This window comes from Schistocerca serialis, chromosome 9, assembly GCF_023864345.2.
Source record: "Schistocerca serialis cubense isolate TAMUIC-IGC-003099 chromosome 9, iqSchSeri2.2, whole genome shotgun sequence".
Lineage (NCBI taxonomy): Eukaryota > Metazoa > Arthropoda > Insecta > Orthoptera > Acrididae > Schistocerca > Schistocerca serialis.
Genome location: NC_064646.1, coordinates 380,455,528 through 380,476,490, shown reverse-complemented (window position 1 = coordinate 380,476,490; position 20,963 = coordinate 380,455,528). Strand labels below are relative to the sequence as shown.

Here is a 20,963-nt window from a genome sequence, read left to right as displayed (position 1 = left end):
GCTGTATGCGTTCCTCCAGGTGTCTCAAATCACGGATGCTCTCAGCATACACTCTCTGCTTAAGATGTCCCCATGATAAAAATGAAGGGGCGTTAAGTCAGGGGATCTTGGTGGCCACTCCACAGGACCACGGTGACCAATCCACTTCCCTGGCAGTTGTTCCTCCAACCATTCAAGGCCACCAATGCCATAGTGTGGAGGGGCTCCATCATGCTGAAAATAAGATGGGAAAATGCTGTCAGCATTCAGTGTGGAAGGGAACACAAGGTCCTGCAGTAGCATCAGGTACTGTGGCACAGTTAAGGTGTTGTAAATGAAAAATGGCCCAATGATGAGGGTGTACTATATGTCACACTACACCATCACTTTCGCTGGACTATGTTCTCGAATTGGGGCAACCCAGTTCGGATTTGCGTCACTCCAGTATCAACAATTATGTCAATTAACCTTTCCGTTCAAAGTGAAATATGCCTCTTCGCTGAACAGTATGCCCTTGGCAAATGAAGGATCCAGTTCGTGTTGTTCAGTAGCCCACAGGCAGAACTCCAACCAGCGATCAGGATCATCCTCATTAAGTCGATGTTGCATCTGCAGCTTGTAAGGATGCCACTTATTGGTGTGCAATATCTGGACAACGGAGGTTTGGCTTATTCCACATGCTAGGGCCACATGACGAGTACTTCATTTAGGACTTTTCACAAATGATGCAACAACCTCAGTTGCAGTTTCCTCATTGGTGGCAGTCCTTGGTCACCCACTATGTGCCCTATCGTGAACAGAGCCCATCTCCTGGAATTTGGTGATCATGTGAGCCACCGTGTTGTGCGATACCGGTCCTCTGTCTGGGTGCCGTCTGTTGTAGTCAGCTGCTACTGTTCGGTACCTGCGTTCCCCTGATATAAGAATGATTTTGATTTTCTGTTCACGTGTCAGATCCATTTTAGATCACCTGGAACAAAGAGAGACACGAGTCGATATCAAGGTAACTTTGAACATTAATAAGTTCTAAACTGTACAAGATAGACAAAAACAAATTACACCACTCAATTCCAGAGCTCAGGTGAGTGTTATTTGATGTGTCATACACTCCCGCTCCCATTAAAAAAAATTACTTGAATACATTAAGGTGGATTTCAACTTGGCAGCCATGAATGACATTCACTCCAAAAGTTGCGGCCTCACGTCAAACCTATGTTCCCATCATCACATTTCAATTTCCCCTTTAATCTTCCAACTTATGAAGGTGTCCAAGGACTTTTGACTTGCTCTATGTGTGTGTATATATATGTTTGTATTATTTATTATATTTCCTATTATTTTAATTGCTAATCTACTATTTTATGTTTAATGACAGGTTGAGTCTATGAGAATAGCAGATGCAGAGTTTGTGAGCCTGTTGCATGAGTTACATGTTGCACACATACCCGGCCATTTGTATCGTGGATATACCATTGTACCTGCAGTTTTAGGAAACTATGGTAGGACAGTAGAGGTAGGTTTAATTTGTGTGTGTGTGTGTATATATAATTCATTTTTATTTTTCATGTACACTATATCATTAGAAATTATTATATAGTTCCAATGTTTTGTTGCTGAAGTACCAGCAACTTGGAATTGATAATTCTTTATTTAAATTTCTGTTACAGTTGCATGTACGAGAGTCACTCCAAAAGAAATGCATGCTATTTTTTTGAAAATCCATCTTTTATTCTACATGTTTATAGGTTTTACAGTGTGTAGATACATCCTTTAGGAACAATATTTTCATTTCTCCACATAATTTCCATCCCTCTCAACTGCCTTATGCCATCTTGGAACCAGCGCCTGTATACCTGCACGGTAAAATTCTGGACCAACCTATTGGAGCCACTGTTTGGCAGCATGAACGAGGTAGTCATCATCTGCAAACCTTGTTCCACGAAGAGAGTCTTTCAGTTTCCCAAAGAGATGATAGTCACATGGAGCCAGGTCAGACTGTAAGGCGGGTGTTTCAGTGTTGTCCATCTGAGTTTTGTGATTGCTTCCATGGTTTTTTGACTGACATGTGGCCATGCATTGTCGTGCAACAGTAAAGCATTCTGCCTTTGCTGATGTGGTCGAACACGACTCAGTCAAAGTTGAAGTTTCTTCAGTGTTGTCACGTATGCATCAGAATTTATGGTGGTTCCACGGCATGATGTCTACAAGCAAGAGTCCTTCGAAATCGAAAAACACCGTAGCTATAACTTTTCCAGCAGAAGGTGTGGTTTTGAATATTTTTTTCTTGGGTGAATTTGTATGATGCCACTCCATTGATTACCTCTTCATCTCTGGTGAAAAATGATGGAGCCATGTTTCATCACCTGTCACAATTCTTCCAAGAAATTCATCTCCACCATTCTCGTACTGTTCCAAAAGTTCACTGCGTGGCATTTTTCTTGCTTCTTTGTGAGCCACTGTCAACATCCTGGGAACCCACTTGGCACACACCTTTTTTAACGCCAACACTTTCAGTATCCTGCAAACACTTCCTTCCCCTAACCCAACGTAGCGTGTCAATTCGTTCACTGTGATGCTTCTATCAGCAGTCACCAATTTGTTAACTCTCTGCACAGTGTGTGGAGTGTGTACAGTACGAGGCCTGCTGCTGCGAGGACAATCCTCAATATTGCCGTGCCCACTTTCATCACGTAACCTGCTTGCCCACCAACAAACTGTACTGCGATCGACAGCAGCATCTCCATACACTTTTTTCAACCTCTTGTGGATGTTTCCCACTGTATGTGATGTCTTTAGGTTAGTTAGGTTTAAGTAGTTCTAAGTTCTAGGGGACTGATGACCTCAGATGTTAAGTCCCATAGTGCTCAGAGCCATTTGAACCATTTGTTTCCTACTGTCTCGTTTTCACAGCACAGGAATTCTATGACAGCACATTGCTTCTGATGAATGTCAAGTGTAGCAGCCACCTTGAAGATATGCTGTGATGATGCTACTCACTGGAACAGGTTGAATTAAGTTTGAAAACAAGCAGGAATGATGTATCTATACACTGTAAAACTTTCACACATGCAGAATGAAAACTCTATTTTTACAAAAATAGTGTGCATCTCTTTTGGAGTGACCCTCGTAACTTATACTAGTGACTAGCTTTGAACATAGCTGTTTATTTTCCAATTGGACCTGCACTAAAATTACATGTCAAAGCAAAATTCCACTAACATATTTGGATAATGGCCACACAAGCATAGTCATACGATAGATATGGAATGATCTTACTACATCATGATTTGTTCAACAGATGTGAATGTATCACACATGTAATAAAGTCACTCCCTATGTATTGTATGGCTATGTGATTTGTGGACGTTACCCAAGTATGTCAGTGGAATTTTGCTTTGATAAGTACTTTCCATGTAGGCCTCGTATCAAAATGACAGCTGCATTTGAAAGTAGTCACCAGTATAAATTACATGCAACTGTGACAGAAATTTGAACAACATTAGAAATTTTGCTTATGTGCTTTTTAATGATGATTATATTTTAACAGCCTTTATCAAATCCTAGAGAAACTGGTAGTGCTTTGCAGTTGCTAAATATGTATGGGATCAGATATCCGTCCTACTTCCTTCTGTGCCCTCTCTCTGTCCATCTCCTCTTCCAGCTTCTCTCTGACTTTGAGCCTTATTTGTTTCTGGAAACAAAACCTTAATTGGTATTTGAAGTCACTTAAACAGAGTGGGAAAATGTACACGGGTTATGAGACAGACCTCTCCAGCTGCTGAATCTGTGAGAGGAATAGTTTCAGTGACAGTATTTTGCACAATTTTAATCTGTGTAGCATTACATGTTGGATTATTCAAATTCCATAGTAGTATCCTAATCCAAAGCCACAGAAGCTACTTTCTTATTTTCTGTTACAACCAGTTGCGATGAAGAAAACAAAACAGCACATTGTTGTGTAAGCAATTTTTTGTTTAAAATTATATATAAAGAGGAAGAATATGTTTGAGAGAAACCATTTGTTTAATGGTTTAAATGCCATGCTATTATAGTTAAAACCACATTTACATCGACCTCTACGTCTACATGGATACTCTGCAAATCACACTTAAGTGCTTGGCAGAGGATTCAGTGAACCACCTTCACAATAATTCTTTATTACTCCACTCCCTAACAGTGTGCAGAAAAAATGAACACCTGTATCTTTCCATGAAAGCTCTGATTTCTCTTATTTTATTATGATGATCATATCTCCCTATGTAGGTCAGCATCAACAAAGTATTTTCACATTCGGAGGAGAAGGTTGGTGATTGAAATTTTGTGAGAAGATACTGCCACATCGAGAAATGCCTTTGTCTTAATGATGTCCCCTCCAAGTCCTGTATTATGTCCATGACAATCTATTCCATATTTATCGATAATACAAAATGTGCTATTTTCTATGTGTTCTTCCCAGTTTAAGTCATTTACAGTTGTAATTCATAGGTACTTAGTTGAATTTACAGACTTTAGATTTGACTGATTTATCGTGTAACTGAAGTTTAACAGATTCTTTTTAGTACTCATGTGGATGCCCTCACACTTCTCACTATTGAGGGTAAATTGCCAATTTTTGCACCATACAGATATCTTTTCTAAATCATTTTGCAATTTGTTTTGATCTTCTTATGACTGTACTAGATGGTAAATGACAGCATCATCAACAAACAGCCTAAGAAAGCTACTCAGATTGTCTGCTAAATCATTTATATAAATAAGGAACAGCAGAGGGCCTATAACACTACCTTGGGGAATGCCAGAAACCACTTCTGTTTTACTCTATGACTTTCTGTCAATTACTACAAACTGTGATCTCTCTGACAGGAAATCTGAATCCAGTTGCATAACTTAGATGATATTCCATAGACAATCAATTTTATTACAAGCTGTTGTGAGGTATGGTCTCAAATGCCTTCTGGAAATCTATAAGTACAGAATCAATTTGAAATCCCTTGTCAATGTCACTTGACACTTTGTGTCAGTAAAGAACTAGTTGTGTTTCACAAGAACAATGTTTTCTAAATCTGTGTTGAGTATGTGTCAATAGACCATTCTCTTTGAGATAATTCATAATGTTCAAATACAATATATGTTACAAAATCGTACTGGATATAGAAGTTAATCATATGGACTGAAATTTAGTGGATTACACCCATTGCCTTTCTTGAATATTGGTGTGAGGTGTACACCTTTCCAGTCTTTGGTGTAGATGTGTCATTGAGTGAGCAGTTGTGTATGATTGTTAAGTATGGTGCTATTGCACCAGCATACTCTGAAAGGAACCAAATTTGTATACAATCTGAAACAGATTGTCTTTATACAGTCAACATCTGTCCAAATGTTTATTAAATAAGCAGGTAAAAATTTGAAGTAAATCACTCAAGAAGTTTGTGAGATTTTTGCTAACAGTGTTGCACCACTAAGTGTACAATGCTGTCAGTTTAGAGTTACCATTTTGCATCCTCATGTCCTGACTGACCAGCTGTCTGGGGGAAAATAAGCACACGTACTTGTAAACTATGACCTAAATACATGCAATCTGTAATAGCTATTATTACTAGTCTGCAAATGATGCAAATATTAATGTAATTTTGTTTAGCAGACTTACATGTACATCTACATTTACAATTAAATCTGTACTCTGCAAACCACCATGAGGTGTGCGGCAGAGGGTATGTCCCCTTACTAGTTGTTTGGATTTCTTCCCATTCCGTTCGCAAATGGAGCACAGGACTAATGATTGTTTGAATGTCTCTGAGTGTGCAGTAATTATTCTAATATTATCCTCATGATTTGTATGTGACAATATAATGAAAAAGAGTTGCTATTCACCATATAGCTGAGATGCTGAGTCACAGAAACCACATCAAAAATACTGTCAGAAAGTTAACTTGCAGCCAACAAGGCATCAAAAATAGACACTCATGCAAAACCAACTCACACACAGATGAGATTGCAGTCATATGTGTGAGAGTTGTGCTTGTGTGTGTATTTGCAAGTTGTTAAGAGACAGCCTCCTCTAGCATTACTTTTCCTAAACAGAAGTGTCAGTACCATAGCTAATTTTGGAATTTTGAACAGGTCAATATTTTCTCAGCTGTTTTTCTAAAAAAATTCCGTATGATTTTGTACACAATGTGTTATATTTCAAGCTAAAATCCATAAAAAGAAATTACTTCTTTTTATTACAATTGATATGTACTAGCTCTGAGTGTGAAGTTGAAATTATTTTTTTAGAAACATCTGAAAATCATCCTAGGATAGAGATCCCAGGATCTCTACATAGCAGCCAGACAACCAGTTAGCTATGGAGGTGAGCAGAGACTTCTGCTGCCAGGAGAATAGTAGGAACTTAGGCTACTTATATTATTAAATCAAAAGAAAAATAAATAAAATAAAGAAATACTGAAATACACCAAGAACATCAGAAGAACTATCAACACATTATAAGAGAAATATGGGTCAAAATAAACAAATAAAATGAAAGTAATTAGAGATATGAAGCACAGAATCTTTTAAAAATTTGTACTTAAACTTGCATATTTATAACACAATGAAAAATAAAGAAAGATATTATATATTCTCCATATGACAATGCTGATTTTGAAAACAAATTTTGTTATGCTTTAGAAAAACAGTTCATCCAAAGTGAACTTCACATTAATTATAAAAAGACACTGTACAAGGTTTCCATCAAAAGGGTGATGAGATCCAAACTCAGAAGTATAAAAGAAATTGCACTCCTTTAGATTTAGTTAATTGACCACTGAAATTATCGTGGATGGTGAACTTAAAGGTAGGCAGACAGATTAACACTGTATCCACAATGCTGTTCATAATAAAGGGTGTTACACAATCAGACAGTTCAGATACTTTGTACAATATGGACTGTTTGTACTGTACAAATGATTTTAAAGCTGTCACAGCATGATGTGTACAAAATACAGTGCTACTTTACAGAAAGATATTTTGGACATGCACAAAAGGGACGGAAAAACAGAATCATGCAAAAATTCATTTAACACTCTTAAATTGGTGAAGTCTATGGTGCTGTACATCTGTTAAAAAGCTACGCAAATGATAAAAGATTCAGTAATTAACAACAGTTCAGTCTCTGTCAGTCTGAGTGGCCTCCCCTTCATCTTTCACCTTCCTCATGTTCCAAAACCTAGGACAGATTCATATACATTTGTACATATGTGATGACAATACTAAAATTTTTAGATTTCATCATCTGAAGGAATGTAATCACTGACTAGCAATTGTTCCATAATTTTATAATTTTCTCAAGTGAATTTTCCTTTTGAAACAATGTAAAAGTGAAACGATGTTATGAAACATTCCTTTGTAAGTTCAACAAGTGTTATATGGTGTCCTTATAAGATATTGTTTGTTATTATGTGCTGCCCAAGTTTGCTTACCTAGGTGTATCTTCATGTAGTAAATGTTCCTTATTAATATTCCATTACAAGAGGAAGAAAATTTCACTGCATTTCTTGTATTCTCCAGTGACTATCAGTACTGAAGCAGTAGGAACATTCTACAACCAAAAAATGAGGAGGACAGCTAACTATTCATTTGCAAACAAATCATAGTGGTCCACAGGTAGATTTAATAAATTGGAACACTGTATGAGCTTTCAAACTTTTGCTCCTTTTCTATTGGTGCTCTCTCTCTCTCTCTTTCATTCTTTCTTTCACACACACACACACACACACACACACACACACACACACACACCCTTGTGGCCACAGTGAAGGAGAGGTACCTGTGCAAGACTGTAAAGTGCTTGTCATATTGCACATTGTAATTTTCAGTAGAAATAATAAATGAAATGCGAATTGTGTTTGGTTAGCTGCTTCCTCTTCATCTTATACACGAGTAAATTAAATATAACTTTCTGGTGTTACAGCTGAGCCCTCTGGAGAAGAAATTTTCAGTACATATACTTCTGTCACTGGGAGAAAACAAGTGCCACCCAGCCACAGTCGGCTCTCTAATGCAATTCGATATATTTTCTGCTACAATGAATGAATGCTTTCAAGCATTAATTCTTGAAGGAGTTGACTTGTTATTTGCTATATTTTCAACTGATGGAGATGAGTGGGCTCTTCGGAACAGCATCACTACCTCTGTGCAGGTATTTCATTGCAATTTTGTTATGTTCCTTACAACATTAACAAATATGATTTTCAAAACAGATCAAATTATTGCCAGACATTGATACTAAATTACATGTCTGCTGTGCACACACTATCACTTTGTTAAACAGCATTAAATTCTCTCATATGTCTCAGTTATATACAAATCTGTTGTGTCTCATTCACTACAAACAATTAGCAGCAGTGCTATACTTATAATAACATGAATGCACTTGGAAGAGACATAGAGGCAAACAAATAGAGGTATCATAATTAAAAGAGTTATGTGAAAGGAACTGTAATTGAGAAAATTTGATTATGTTTCATTACATATTAAAGGAGACAGAATAAAACAGTGACAATAATATGTCAATAGTGCCAATTTTGATAAGTTCCATAGCAATTTTGTAGATGCATTTCATGAAATCTTTCTGCCTAAAACCTGCTGCATCATTGTAAAAAGTAAATTAAAATGAAGCACTGAAAGCATAAGAATCTCTACTGTTAGGAAAAGGAAGCTATGCAAAGACTTAAATTATAATAAAGAGATTATATTTATTCAATATCATACACATTATAAAATTATGTTTCAGAATTTTATAAAGTTAGCAAAACAAGTCATAGAAATAAATCAAAGGAAGTGAAGTCTAACATCAAATCTGAAATTTAGTGTGTGAGGATGGGTACCAATGAAGATAATGAAATTGGTGGATAAAAACCTAGCTGCAATAGTAATTAATGTTATGAATAAGATTACTTCCAAGAAGTATCCAAATATGGTGAAATAAATACACTCTTCAGGAAAGGATCTTGTCAAAAATATTTCAGAGAGTAGTTACTATCTAATTTAAAAAAATATCATAAAACATTATATTATTTTGAACAACCAATTTGGTTTTAAGCAAAGAGAAAATACTGTAATAACTTTGTTAACAAGATTAGCATCTCATCAGACAGCATCGTAAATTGGAGGGAATCTACTGTGACATCACAAACTCCTTCATCGTAGTAAACCACACCTTGCTAATGCATAAACTAAAAGCTGACAGTGCCCCTCAAGGATCTACTCATAGCCCTATTCACTGTCTGTTTTGTGTTGTTGATTTACCCACCAAAGCTTCCAGATGATATATTTGTTTTCATTGAAAATGATGAAGCAGAAAAAATCCTTGCTGCATCAATAATTCACTTAAAAACATGGTTCCAGTGAAATGAACTCAAAAACACGTAGTGTACAATTCAAGGTCCAACAGTCAAAAATGCCAGGAAATTAAAATCATCTGTAAAGAGAAGGGAATAACAGAATTAGATGTTACAACACTAAGAAAATTTAGATAATACTTTAGAATGAAATATACACATTGTGCAACTTTCAAATAAACTATGCAACTTTCCAGTTGTACAGCAAACATTGTGCAGTGCCACTTACGTGAATACAAGTAAAATTGCATACCACAGATATTTCAAACCAAGCCAGTAAAAAGGTGTGGGATTATGTTTTGGGGACAACTTTAATAATACATCATGTATCCTGAATGTCCATAAAAAGTCTTCAGAAACAGTTGTGCTGGTTATCCAAGGGAAACATGTTGTCCATTACGCATAGCCGAAAACTTTTAACACTGGTGCTTACCCTCCCCTATATGTGTATGAGACAATCACCTTTTTATACAACTAAAAATTGCTCTTGAAAGATATTTTCTTGACATATATGGTACAATTACCTTTTTATACAACAAAAAATTACTCTTGAAAGTTATTTTCTTGATAATTCATATACTACAAGAAATAAAGCTAATTATTTGCTTCCTATTCATTAGTTAAAATTATATTATATGTTCAGATTCCACAGCCTATGGGACTGAAAATCTTCAACAGACTAAATGATTATTTTATGGCACTAAAGGATATTACACCACAATTGGTACACTAAAAAAGTAACTATCGCACGTTATGAATCACTATTAATGTAATTAGTACCTTTAGATGTAGTTGATACATAGCAGATGGACGATGATGTTTCATGGTTCATTCAGCACTGGCTTGGGGTAACTGTAAAGTAAATTTTTTCATATTTAACATGTTTGATTCTTATCTAACTTTTTAATTTCTCTTTGCTTAACACCATACTGTTTCAGAGACAAAGTTCTGCTTAAAAATCCATAAAATTCTCACAGTATCTGTAATGTTAATTGTGAATTTTATTTTATCATGTCATGTTTTTGCTATAGCACACTAAGTAAGTGGTACCCTGGCTTACAATTACAAAAAATATTTGTGATAAAAATGCTTCTGCCTCATGTTTTATTTCATTCTATAAAAGAAAACAAATATTTTTTATTCATATAAGTAACTATAAGAAAATATATTAGTGGGAAGTATCCAAACAACCCAGACAGTGTAACACTGTGCCAAGATGTGCTGGCCGTGCAACAAGGCGTGTTTAGCCACAGGGTGATCCTCATTACCAACAAACACTGTCTGCCTGTGTCCATTCATGCGAATGGACAGTTTGTTGCGAAGTTTGGTTGCGAAAGCTTGACTTTTGTGTGTATGTTTGTGTGTCTATCGACCTGCCAGCAATTTCGTTTGGTAAGTCACATCATCTTTGTTTTTAGATATATTTTCTTATAGTTACAGCAACAAACTGTCCATTCGCATGAATGGACACAGGCAGACAGTGTTTTTTGGTAATGAGGATCACCCTGTGGCTAAACATGCCTTGGTGGGTGCACGGCCAGCACATCTTGGCACAGTGTTACACCGTCCGGGTTATCTGGATACTTCCCACTAACACCAACCTGTCAGAACTCCGGAGATGGGAACTTGCCCTTCAGTATATCCTCTCTTCTCGTTATCCGCCAGGCCTCAATCTCCTCTAATTTCAATTTGCCGCCGCTCATACCTCACCTGTCTTTCAACAACATCTTTGCCTCTGTACTTCTGCCTCGACTGACATCTCTGCCCAAACTCTTTGCCTTTACAAATGTCTGCTTGTGTCTGTGTATGTGCGGATGGATATGTGTTGTGTGAGCGAGTGTATACCTGTTCTTTTTTCCCCCTAAGGTAAGTCTTTCCGCTCCCGGGATTGGAATGACTCCTTACCCTCTCCCTTAAAACCCACATCCTTTCGTCTTTCCTTCTCCTTCCCTCTTTCCTGATGAAGCAACCGTTGGTTGCGAAAGCTTGAATTTTGTGTGTATGTTTGAGTTTGTTTGTGTGTCTATCGACCTGCCAGCACTTTCATTTGGTAAGTCACATCATCTTTTTTTTTAGATATATTTTTCCCACGTGGAATGTTTCTCTCTGTTCTATTCATAACTATAAGACAACATGCAACACACTTTAAGAGGGTTATGATTATCCTTTTTGTCATATATTGTCTGTTTGAATGAAGATACTAATATTACAAACTTTGTTAGATTGCCCTGCTCAATCTTTTGAAAACCATTGGTGTGAAGATAGATGTGTTCATTGGTTCATGCCCTGCAAAGACTTATGCTGAAGGAGGCTACACAATTGAAGAAGCTGTACGTGCAGCCTATGAATTGGATATTGAAGAGCGCCATGGTAAGAAGAAGTTAATAGTTGGTACATTTACAGGGTTTTTCTGCAGTATTATTAAAAATATTTTTTGTTCTAATACTAATACTGCTCTTCACATAGTTTTCTGAGTTATTAGTCCTAAATTTGCTGTTTATTTGTGTGATACATAGCTATCTGATGTACTGTATTAAATGTTCTTTGAAGAACACTGCAGTCAGAAATTGAGAGTTAATTATTTTCCATCTGTTGAAAATCATGAAGTGACCACTGGATTCAGATTCAATGGGTCCCAGAAAAGATGCATATTCATTAATAGGGATACATATTCCTGCTCCAAAAGACAGCAAAGACTGTTGCTGGTCAGATACGTGGCCACACCTGAGCAGACTTGAGGGGGAGATAATGGTGCACTATGGCAAATTGCAAAAGAGTCAGGCTTAGAAGAAAATTTACACAAAAGTGAGAAAGATGTATAAATCAGAAATTAGAGCAGCCAAGAGGAAATCCAATGATAGTTACATACTCAGTTCAACAAATAAGTGTAAAGCAGCATGGATAGTTATAAAAACAGATATAATCTCTGAAAATAAGCACAATATCATTCATATTCAACCAAACATCTTAAACAAACACTTGTTCTATCTCAAATAAAATCTCACTGAAGATGTAAATAAATCTTAAGTTGTGCTCCCAGCTCTAGATAGTAAGCAACAGGACAGGTTCTGCTGGTTTCATATATCATATGACAGGTTAATGTAGCAATTGCTAAAATCAGCAACTCAAAGACAGAAGACTTCTATAGAATTTTTAATAAAATATATAGAAAGGAGTACTACTGTCACTAATCTAAATCATCAGTCAAATGCTATGTGAAAAAATCTCACCAGATTCCCTAAAAGTTACTGTAAGAAAGGTAATAAAGCATTCCATGACAAATATTGTCCCATATAACTCACTCCAGTCATATCAAATATTACAGAATATCATATGCACAAACAAATATGTGATTCTTTTGAGAAGAAGAAAACAGCCGGTGCAACTCTTCTAGCTTTGAGGAAAGCTATTGATACTGTCTTGCATAGTATACTTATCCAAAAGCTCCAGTGCTATGCAATTGCAGAGAATGCTCTTCACCTTACTGAGCCATACCTAAGCAACAGAGTGCAGATAGTAACTATAAACAATCAAAGGTAGACTCATTATTTGTTACAAAAGGCATTCCGCAGGGCTCAGTCCCAGGTCCATTCCTGTAAATATAAATGACTTACTCTCATTCCTTTCATGTGTGGCAGTATTGCACACAGATTATACAACTCTAATCACACAAGAAATGAGCTGCAACATAATGTTAATATAACAATGAATCGCTGCACTAACTGGTTCCAGGTAAATTATTTACAAATTAATAACAATAAAGATGAAGACACTGTTTTCAAATTAAGTGTCCCCAACAGAAATAAAAAAAATTACCAAACTGTTAAGTTTCTACATAAATCAGAAGCTCAGGTGGGTGGTCACATAGAAAAATTGTGCTCCAAACTTTATCAGTTGATTTATCTGTTGTACAGACTGAGGAATAGTGTAAGCAAAATGCTACTAGTATATGCATATTTTGCATCTTTCCACTCCTACATCACTTATGGAACTCTTCTATGGGGTAACTGCCCCAGCTCACGTATAGCAGCACTTCTGCCAAGAGAATCTTGTAAAGATGACTTCAAAGTGCTCAATAGTTGCCTTCTCAGCTTTAAATAGAATTTAAATAATTTCAATACCTTATAGCACATTTAAGATTTTTCTAGCAGAGTGGCGTAAGATGAAAGCATACTGCTACATAAAAGAGTATGAGGATTCAGATTTAAATGACATAAATTTCTGAGTACTGTCCTACTAAGTTGTAATAAGTTTCTGGTTAAAAGGCTCCTGCATGTATAATTTTCACATTATGTATAATAATGTTTCACAAATGTAATTATCATGAATTGTTTTTATGTATCTCTTGTCTATTAGTTTTATATGTAAATATTTACACCAATAGCGTGTAAAATGTTCAAGGGTGAATAAATTTTATTTTATTTTAAATTCTATTGGTTAGATATCCTTTGTCTGCAGTGTATCACAGAAACATAGCTAACAGCATGTCTTTTTAAGAAGATTTACAGTACGAATGATAGGAACTGACTTACAAAGCAGACACTGCAGCTCAAACATTTATTTTCTTTTTCGTATGTTTCTATGAGGTAGTGAGAGTACAAATGAACAAGAACCAAAAGGACATAAAGATACCTCATAGCACTAAATTATCTTGTGGCAGGAAGAGAGAAAAATTTGCTTTAAAGGACAGGTTGTGACCAAGAAGTGGAGTTACATTTCCAGTTACGAGATAAACATTTAAGTACTGGTGATTGTTAATATAGCTGGATACCAGAAAATATATTGTCTGTCAATAGTACCAAGAAAATTATTGAAATAAAAAAGCAAAAACTGCCAAGATGCTAAGCATCAAGCAACAAATAAAAAGAGTGAGTTGAACAATATTCAGACAACACATCAGGAAAAAATGAAGACACAATGACATTGATGGGTGCAACATTCTGTAACAGCAGCCTAAAAACTTAATATTTAATGATAAACAATCAAATACAATAGATTTATTTGAACAGATACTTTACAAAACACCATTATATTTGTTTCATAAATACCGGCACTAAAGGTAGTGCAAAATTCATTAGATTGCTGAAAAGCTACAAGTCTTCTGACTATTCAGATTGGTGTCAGACGTTGGAATCCCCAAGAATTCAGTCTAAAGGGAGGCCAAAAAATTTGGGTACGGTAAGGGAATGGGCAGAGAGTAGTAAGGTACTGGACCAAATTAAATGATTAATTTTGACAGAGATCTTATTACACTGAGTATCAAAATGCAGTAAAGAATCTATGAAAACTGATAAGATAATAGCCTTAATCATTTATTTTAAGTGAACAAAGACCCCATTCAAAACCTCTGACCTGCACATTCGAGTCATATTCTTTACAAAAAAGCCATTGACACCCTATTTGGAAGAAAGTTAAGTTTTAAGAAAGTGTTTTAAAGAAAGAAACAATTTAATGTGATCAACAACAAAGTGGAACTTAAGGCCACAGCATGGAATACTAATAAACCATCAATACAACCTGAAATTCACTAAAACTTAAATATGTTTCTAAAAAACCAATCTCAGTTGTCTGATACTGTAGTTACATAAAATTTTTAGATTTTACAGTTTTTGGTAAAAGCCTGAACTAGTAATAATACAAGAATGTGCTGTTGAACTGTACAAAATTTAAATTTCCACTCTTGGCTTGCAACTCAGTAACATGTTCTGAGAGTAGCTCACAGTAAATTATATAGCATGTGTCTTCTTCTTGAAGCCTAATCTTAGTGCTTAAAAATAATATCAAGACTCAACCTTGCAAGGAAAAGAAAATTGTTAATGATCAGAACTACATAACTACGAATGAGATAAATCACAAGAAAGTCAATGAAGCTAACAACAAATTACTCTACTTATGTGGATGGTGTCATCTTCAGCCATTAATAGCACGAGAGACTGCCTCTGTCATGCGAGTCTGTCACTTCCTAGTTCAGGCTGAATTTACAAAATTTTGAACAGAGCTAAACAAGTATGCAACAAATTCCTGTAACATAAAACAATTATTGCAAGCACCTAACTGTACAGAAAACACACAAGGTATGTTACTTACCAGTTGAAATTGGAATCTATAGTTATCCTATGTACCCGTGGTCTAGGGGTAGTGTCTCTGATTCATAATCAAAATGTCTTCGGTCCCAGGTTTGATCCCCGCCACTGCCTAAATTTTGATAAATAATCAGCATTGGCGGCTGAAGACTTCCAGCGTAAGAAGTCAGCCTCATTCTGCCAACGGCCTTGTCAAAGAGGGCGGAGGAGCGGATAGAGGTTCAGGGCACTCTCTTGTCCTAGGGGTGGGAAATTGCCCCTAAAGGCGGAAGAATCAGCAATGATCAACAACATGAGGATGCAGAAGGCAATGGAAACCACTGCATTAAAGACACGTAACATGTATCCACAGGACATGTGGCCTGTAATGGAAGTGTCATGATGATCTCTCCATTGGCAAAAGATTCCGGAATAGTCCCCCATTCGGATCTCCGGGAGGGGACTGCCAAGGGGGAGGTTACCATGAGAAAAAGATTGAATAATCAACGAAAGGATAACGTTCTACGAGTCGGGGCATGGAATGTCAGAAGCTTGAACGTGGTAGGGAAACTAGAAAATCTGAAAAGGGAAATGCAAAGGCTCAATCTAGATATAGTAGGGGTCAGTGAAGTGAAGTGGAAGGAAGACAAGGATTTCTGGTCAGATGAGTATCTGGTAATATCAACAGCAGCAGAAAGTGCTATAACAGGTGTAGGATTCGTTATGAATAGGAAGGTAGGGCAGAGGGTGTGTTACTGTGAACAGTTCAGTGACCGGGTTGTTCTAATCAGAATCAACAGCAGACCAACACCGACAACGATAGTTCAGGTATACATGCCGACATCGCAAACTGAAAATGAACAGATAGAGAAAGTGTATGAGGATATCGAAAGGGTAATGCAGTATGTAAAGGGGGATGAAAATCTAATAGTCATGGGCGACTGGAATGCAGTTGTAGGGGAAGGAGTAGAAGAAAAGGTTACAGGAGAATATGGGCTTGGGACAAGGAATGAAAAAGGAGAAAGACTAATTGAGTTCTGTAACAAGTTTCAGCTAGTAATAGCGAATACCCTGTTCAAGAATCACAAGAAGAGGAGGTATACTTGGAAAAGGCTGGGAGATACAGGAAGATTTCAATTAGATTACGTCATGGTCAGACAGAGATTCCGAAATCAGATACTGGACTGTAAGGCGTACCCAGGAGCAGATATAGACTCAGATCATAATATGAAAATTAGGTGGACTGATAAGGTAAGGAATGAGGAGGTTCTATGCAGAATCAGAGAGGAAAGAAATATGTGGAAAACACTGATAAGGAGAAGGGACAGGATGAGAGGAAGGGACAGGATGATAGGACATCTGATAAAACATGAGGGAATGACTTCCATGGTACTGGAGGGAGCTGTAGAGGGTAAAAACTGTAGAGGAAGACAGAGATTGGAATACGTCAAGCAAATAATTGAGGACGTAGGTTGCAAGTGCTACTCTGAGATGAAGAGGTTAGCACAGGAAAGGAATTTGTGACGGGCCGCATCAAACCAGTCAGTAGACTGATGACCAAAAAAAAAAAGAAAAAGTATTCATACTTCCACATTTACAACAGTTCAGTTTATACTAGAACAACAAACAACATGACTAGCCATCAGATCACTGCAAAGTAAAGTACTACTTAGAACACTGCAAGCTACTCAAGTACTTAATGAATCTTCCTGATGTTTCACATAAATATTATTTAACCATGGTACTAAGAACTATTCTAGCAATATAAAACAGTTTCTCCCAGTATTGTGGAACATTGTTTGAACATTTACAGTTTCCTCTGACTGTAACAATAACATCATGGCCATCCTAGAAGTATGTGTATGACTCCTGTGATTAGCTTCTCATAATGCTGAGAACGTGCCACAGTACTGGTGAGAATTCAGCACTGACGTGTATTCCAGAACGATGACTGAGCTGTACAAATGCACCTCACTGTACTGCAGTGCACCACCAAGATACTTCCACCACTCGCACGAGTGAACACTGCCCTCACTACCACAAAAACTGATATCCACAGTCTCCACTCTTCACCTGACACACACATGGTGGGCCATCTGTACTGGCACATGTTGCAAACTTGAGGCCACTGGAAACACAGCCTTGCACCACTGGTGACATGACTCTCCACAACCCTGCTGATATCTAGCTACACCATGCATACACCTAAATAGCCCAGCTTTCTGTCCTTGCCGCCCTCTAGAGAGAAAACTGAAGACCACAACTAATGAAACCAAAGAGTCAGCAAAGTTTTGCGTGATCGACAAGTATGACTGGAGGGATAGGTTGTTGGCGCAGAGCTCAGTTTCACTGTTGTGTTGCCAGTGAGACAACACAATTGCCATTACTTCACCATGAGCTGAGTGATGTAGCACAGTGGCACTGCAGCTGGGAGCATGCTACATCTGCACATTCCACTCCCCCCCCTTCCCCCTCCACCTAGGGGGCTCACGGTTGTTCCATGAGTTTGTGCGTGGCACACACAAGGTCCCAAGCTATTGCAGCCTTTTTTTCCTTCCTGGGCTGCTTTTCCTTTACCATGACGCTTCTTCCCTCTGCTCCCTCCTTCCCCTCTCTCAGTGTTATGATTTATGTCAACCTGGCTATTCATGTGGTTCCCTGTAGTCTGTGCAATTTTGTTCCTCTTACTTGTTCTCTCTCCTCATTTTTGGCATTTAGTTCCTTCTTTGTGTTTGATGTCCACTTCAAAATTTTCTGTCTTTAGTGTGAGCCATTTGAGGAAGGAGGCCCTCTCTACCATCTATGGCATGGATTCCTCACCCCTCTTCCTTCCCCTCTCTCTTCCCCCTGCATCGCTAGGTCAACAGCATGTGTAGCCAGTCCATGTGGTGAGGCTGTTATGCACCCATCTGGCTGAGGCCCCTGACAACACAGGGATCACACTATTGATACCTAAGCTGTTGCCTCTCCGTGTATACCAAGGAGGGGCTACTTGTCATGTTGGAGCACCGGAACTTACAGCAATGGCCACTGTGCCAGATGTCTGTTGCTGTGGCTGGCTGGAACCCCTAGGGAGAGTCCCTGATCAGAGTGGGTGGTATGAGAGTGGATGCTTGGTGCGTGGAGTGTATCAAGCTGCAAAACTCTGGCCATTCTCAAAAGGCCATCTTTTCGAATGGTAAAGCATCATTGAATGCTGCTTCGTATGACCTGGCAGCCTACCCTTCACTGACTACACTCTGGGAGGAGGGCCATGCTCGCCATCTTGGGATGAAACACTTTCAACACTTTCCCCGCTATCTCGTCTGTACTAGGACGGACAGTGCTATATTCACTGCCACAAAGCCATTGTTTTTTTGTAGAAAATAGCAAGGACAAGTTTGATGAAGTGAAGTCTCTCAGTAAGATACGGTTGGACTCCCTGCTGATCAAAGCATCTTGCAGCCCAGTCTGTAGCTCTTCGTGCTTGTGATTGTCTTGCCAACCAGTGTCTATTACCCATCACCAGTCTGAATATGGTTCAGGAAGTGATTTTTTATAAGGACTTCATCCTGAAAACTGGTGAGGAACTCCTGGCTAATCTGGAGCGACATGGCGTCCATTTTGTTCGACGTGTGGAGAAGGCTCGTAAAGACAACCACACTGATACTGGTGCCTTCATTCTGGCTTTCAAGGGAGATACCCTCCCAGAGAAGGCCAAGGTTATGTGCTACAGATGTGACGTCAAGCCATACATCTCATCACCTGTGAGGTGCTTTTGGTGGTTGTGTTTTTGGCATATGTCTTCCCGCTGTATGGTGGACCCTCTGTGTGGTGACTGTGGTCACCCACTCCATGAGGTAAGCCCTTGTGTTCCGCCACCTGTGTATGTCAATTGTCATGACTGCCATTCTTGCTCTCCAGACTATCCAGCTTACAAGAGAGAAAAGAAGATCCAAGAGTACAAGTCCCTGAATTGCCTGTCTTATGCTGAGGCTCGCCAAAAATATGAAAAACTCCACCCAGAGTCACTTTCTTCAACTTTTGCCTCTGTTACATCCTTTCATTCTCCTCAATCTTCCTTACTCCAGCTCATCCCCTGCAGTTCCCACGTCCTCCCCTCCAGGAGCCACTCTCCCTCCCCAGCCAAAAAAGTGCCCCCTTCTTCAGCACTTGCTGGTGATGGAGCTCCCCCCAAGTACCCCCCCCCCCCCTCCCCTCCCCTCTGCCATCTCTCAGGCCAGAAGCCTACTACCACAACTCAGGCACGAGACGCACTACCTGTGTGCCCCAAGGGTTGCCCGCTCTCTTTCAGTTCCGGACCTTTCAGAAGCCCGCTATCCTTTTGTGTCCTGTCCTCCTCCAGTTCTGAAAAAGAAGAAGAAACATATGTCCCAGGACAAAACCCCCGGTGCCATCTTTCCTCTCTCAACTGAGTCTGACATTGACATCTTATTTATGGATGACCACTGACCAAGTGTCATGATCTCCCCTCAGCTTCTTTACATCGAACCGGGACTCTCGCTACACAGTAATCCAGCAGAATTGCAATGGATATTATTGTCACCTATGGAAAATGCAACATCTTGTTTCCTATTATTCTGCATTCTGTCTTGTTCTTCAAGAAACACACTTCTGTGATAACCACTCTGTAGTGTTTTGTGGTTATCAGGAGTTCTGTCAGAACTGTGCTGACCCCAGAATAACATCTGGAGGAGTCTGCACTTTGTGATTTGCACCTATGTCATTACTGATTGGATCACCCTTCCTACCAACCTGGAAGCAATAATGGTTAGAGTGGAAATGACCCTGGTGAACTGTGTACCTTAATACAGGAAGTCTCACTTCCATATCTCCTCCTTGGGGACTTCAGTGCACACTGCATCCTGTTGGGGAGTGCCACTTATATGGGTAGGGGTCTTCTAATTGACCAATTTATTGCAGATGTTGATTTGTGTCTCCTCAATGACAGTTCTCCTACCCACTTCAGTGCCACTCATGGCACCTTTACTGTTACCAATCTCACAATCTCCTCCCCTGTGTTTCTCAATTCCCTAATTGGTCACCCCATGATGGTGTTTCTGGCTGTGATCACTTTCTGGTGATTCTGTCATTCACCTACTACTGCTAGGCAGACAGGCCCCCACATTGGGCACTCTGCTGGGCCAGTTGGCCTTTATATACATCTGCTGAGCACTTTGACACCTCTCTCTCTAATTGCATTGATGCTGTCATGCAGAGTGTCTCTGTCACTATTCTTCATGCTGCTAGCACTGCCATCTTCCTATCCACAGGATCCCCCTGGCACCATGGTGGACCAAGGATGTAGCAGTTGCTGCCCTGGACTGCCAACAGGTGTTGCAGTGATTGAAATGACACCCTCCACAGACCAATCTCCTCACTTGCTACCTTATTAAGCAGAGTAAAAAGGAATTGCAGATGTTGATTTGTGTCTCCTCAGTGGTCAATTAGAAGACCCCTACCCATATAAGTGGCACTCCCCAACAGGATGTAGCGTGCACTGAAGTCCCCAAGGAGGAGATATGGAAGTGAGACTTCTTGT

At 38.7% G+C, this 20,963-nt stretch overlaps 1 protein-coding gene across 2 annotated transcripts in view; it reads left to right on the top strand.

The window, feature by feature from the left end:
• LOC126418869 (fatty acid synthase-like) overlaps positions 1-20,963 on the top strand; it is a 431,809-nt gene that overhangs the window by 119,449 nt on the left and 291,397 nt on the right. For both annotated transcript variants that reach the window (XM_050085866.1, XM_050085867.1), the window contains exons 9-11: positions 1,355-1,492; positions 7,931-8,158; positions 11,582-11,729. In XM_050085866.1, coding sequence (XP_049941823.1) covers positions 1,355-1,492; positions 7,931-8,158; positions 11,582-11,729 — 514 coding nt within the window. The remainder of the gene's footprint in view (positions 1-1,354; positions 1,493-7,930; positions 8,159-11,581; positions 11,730-20,963) is intronic.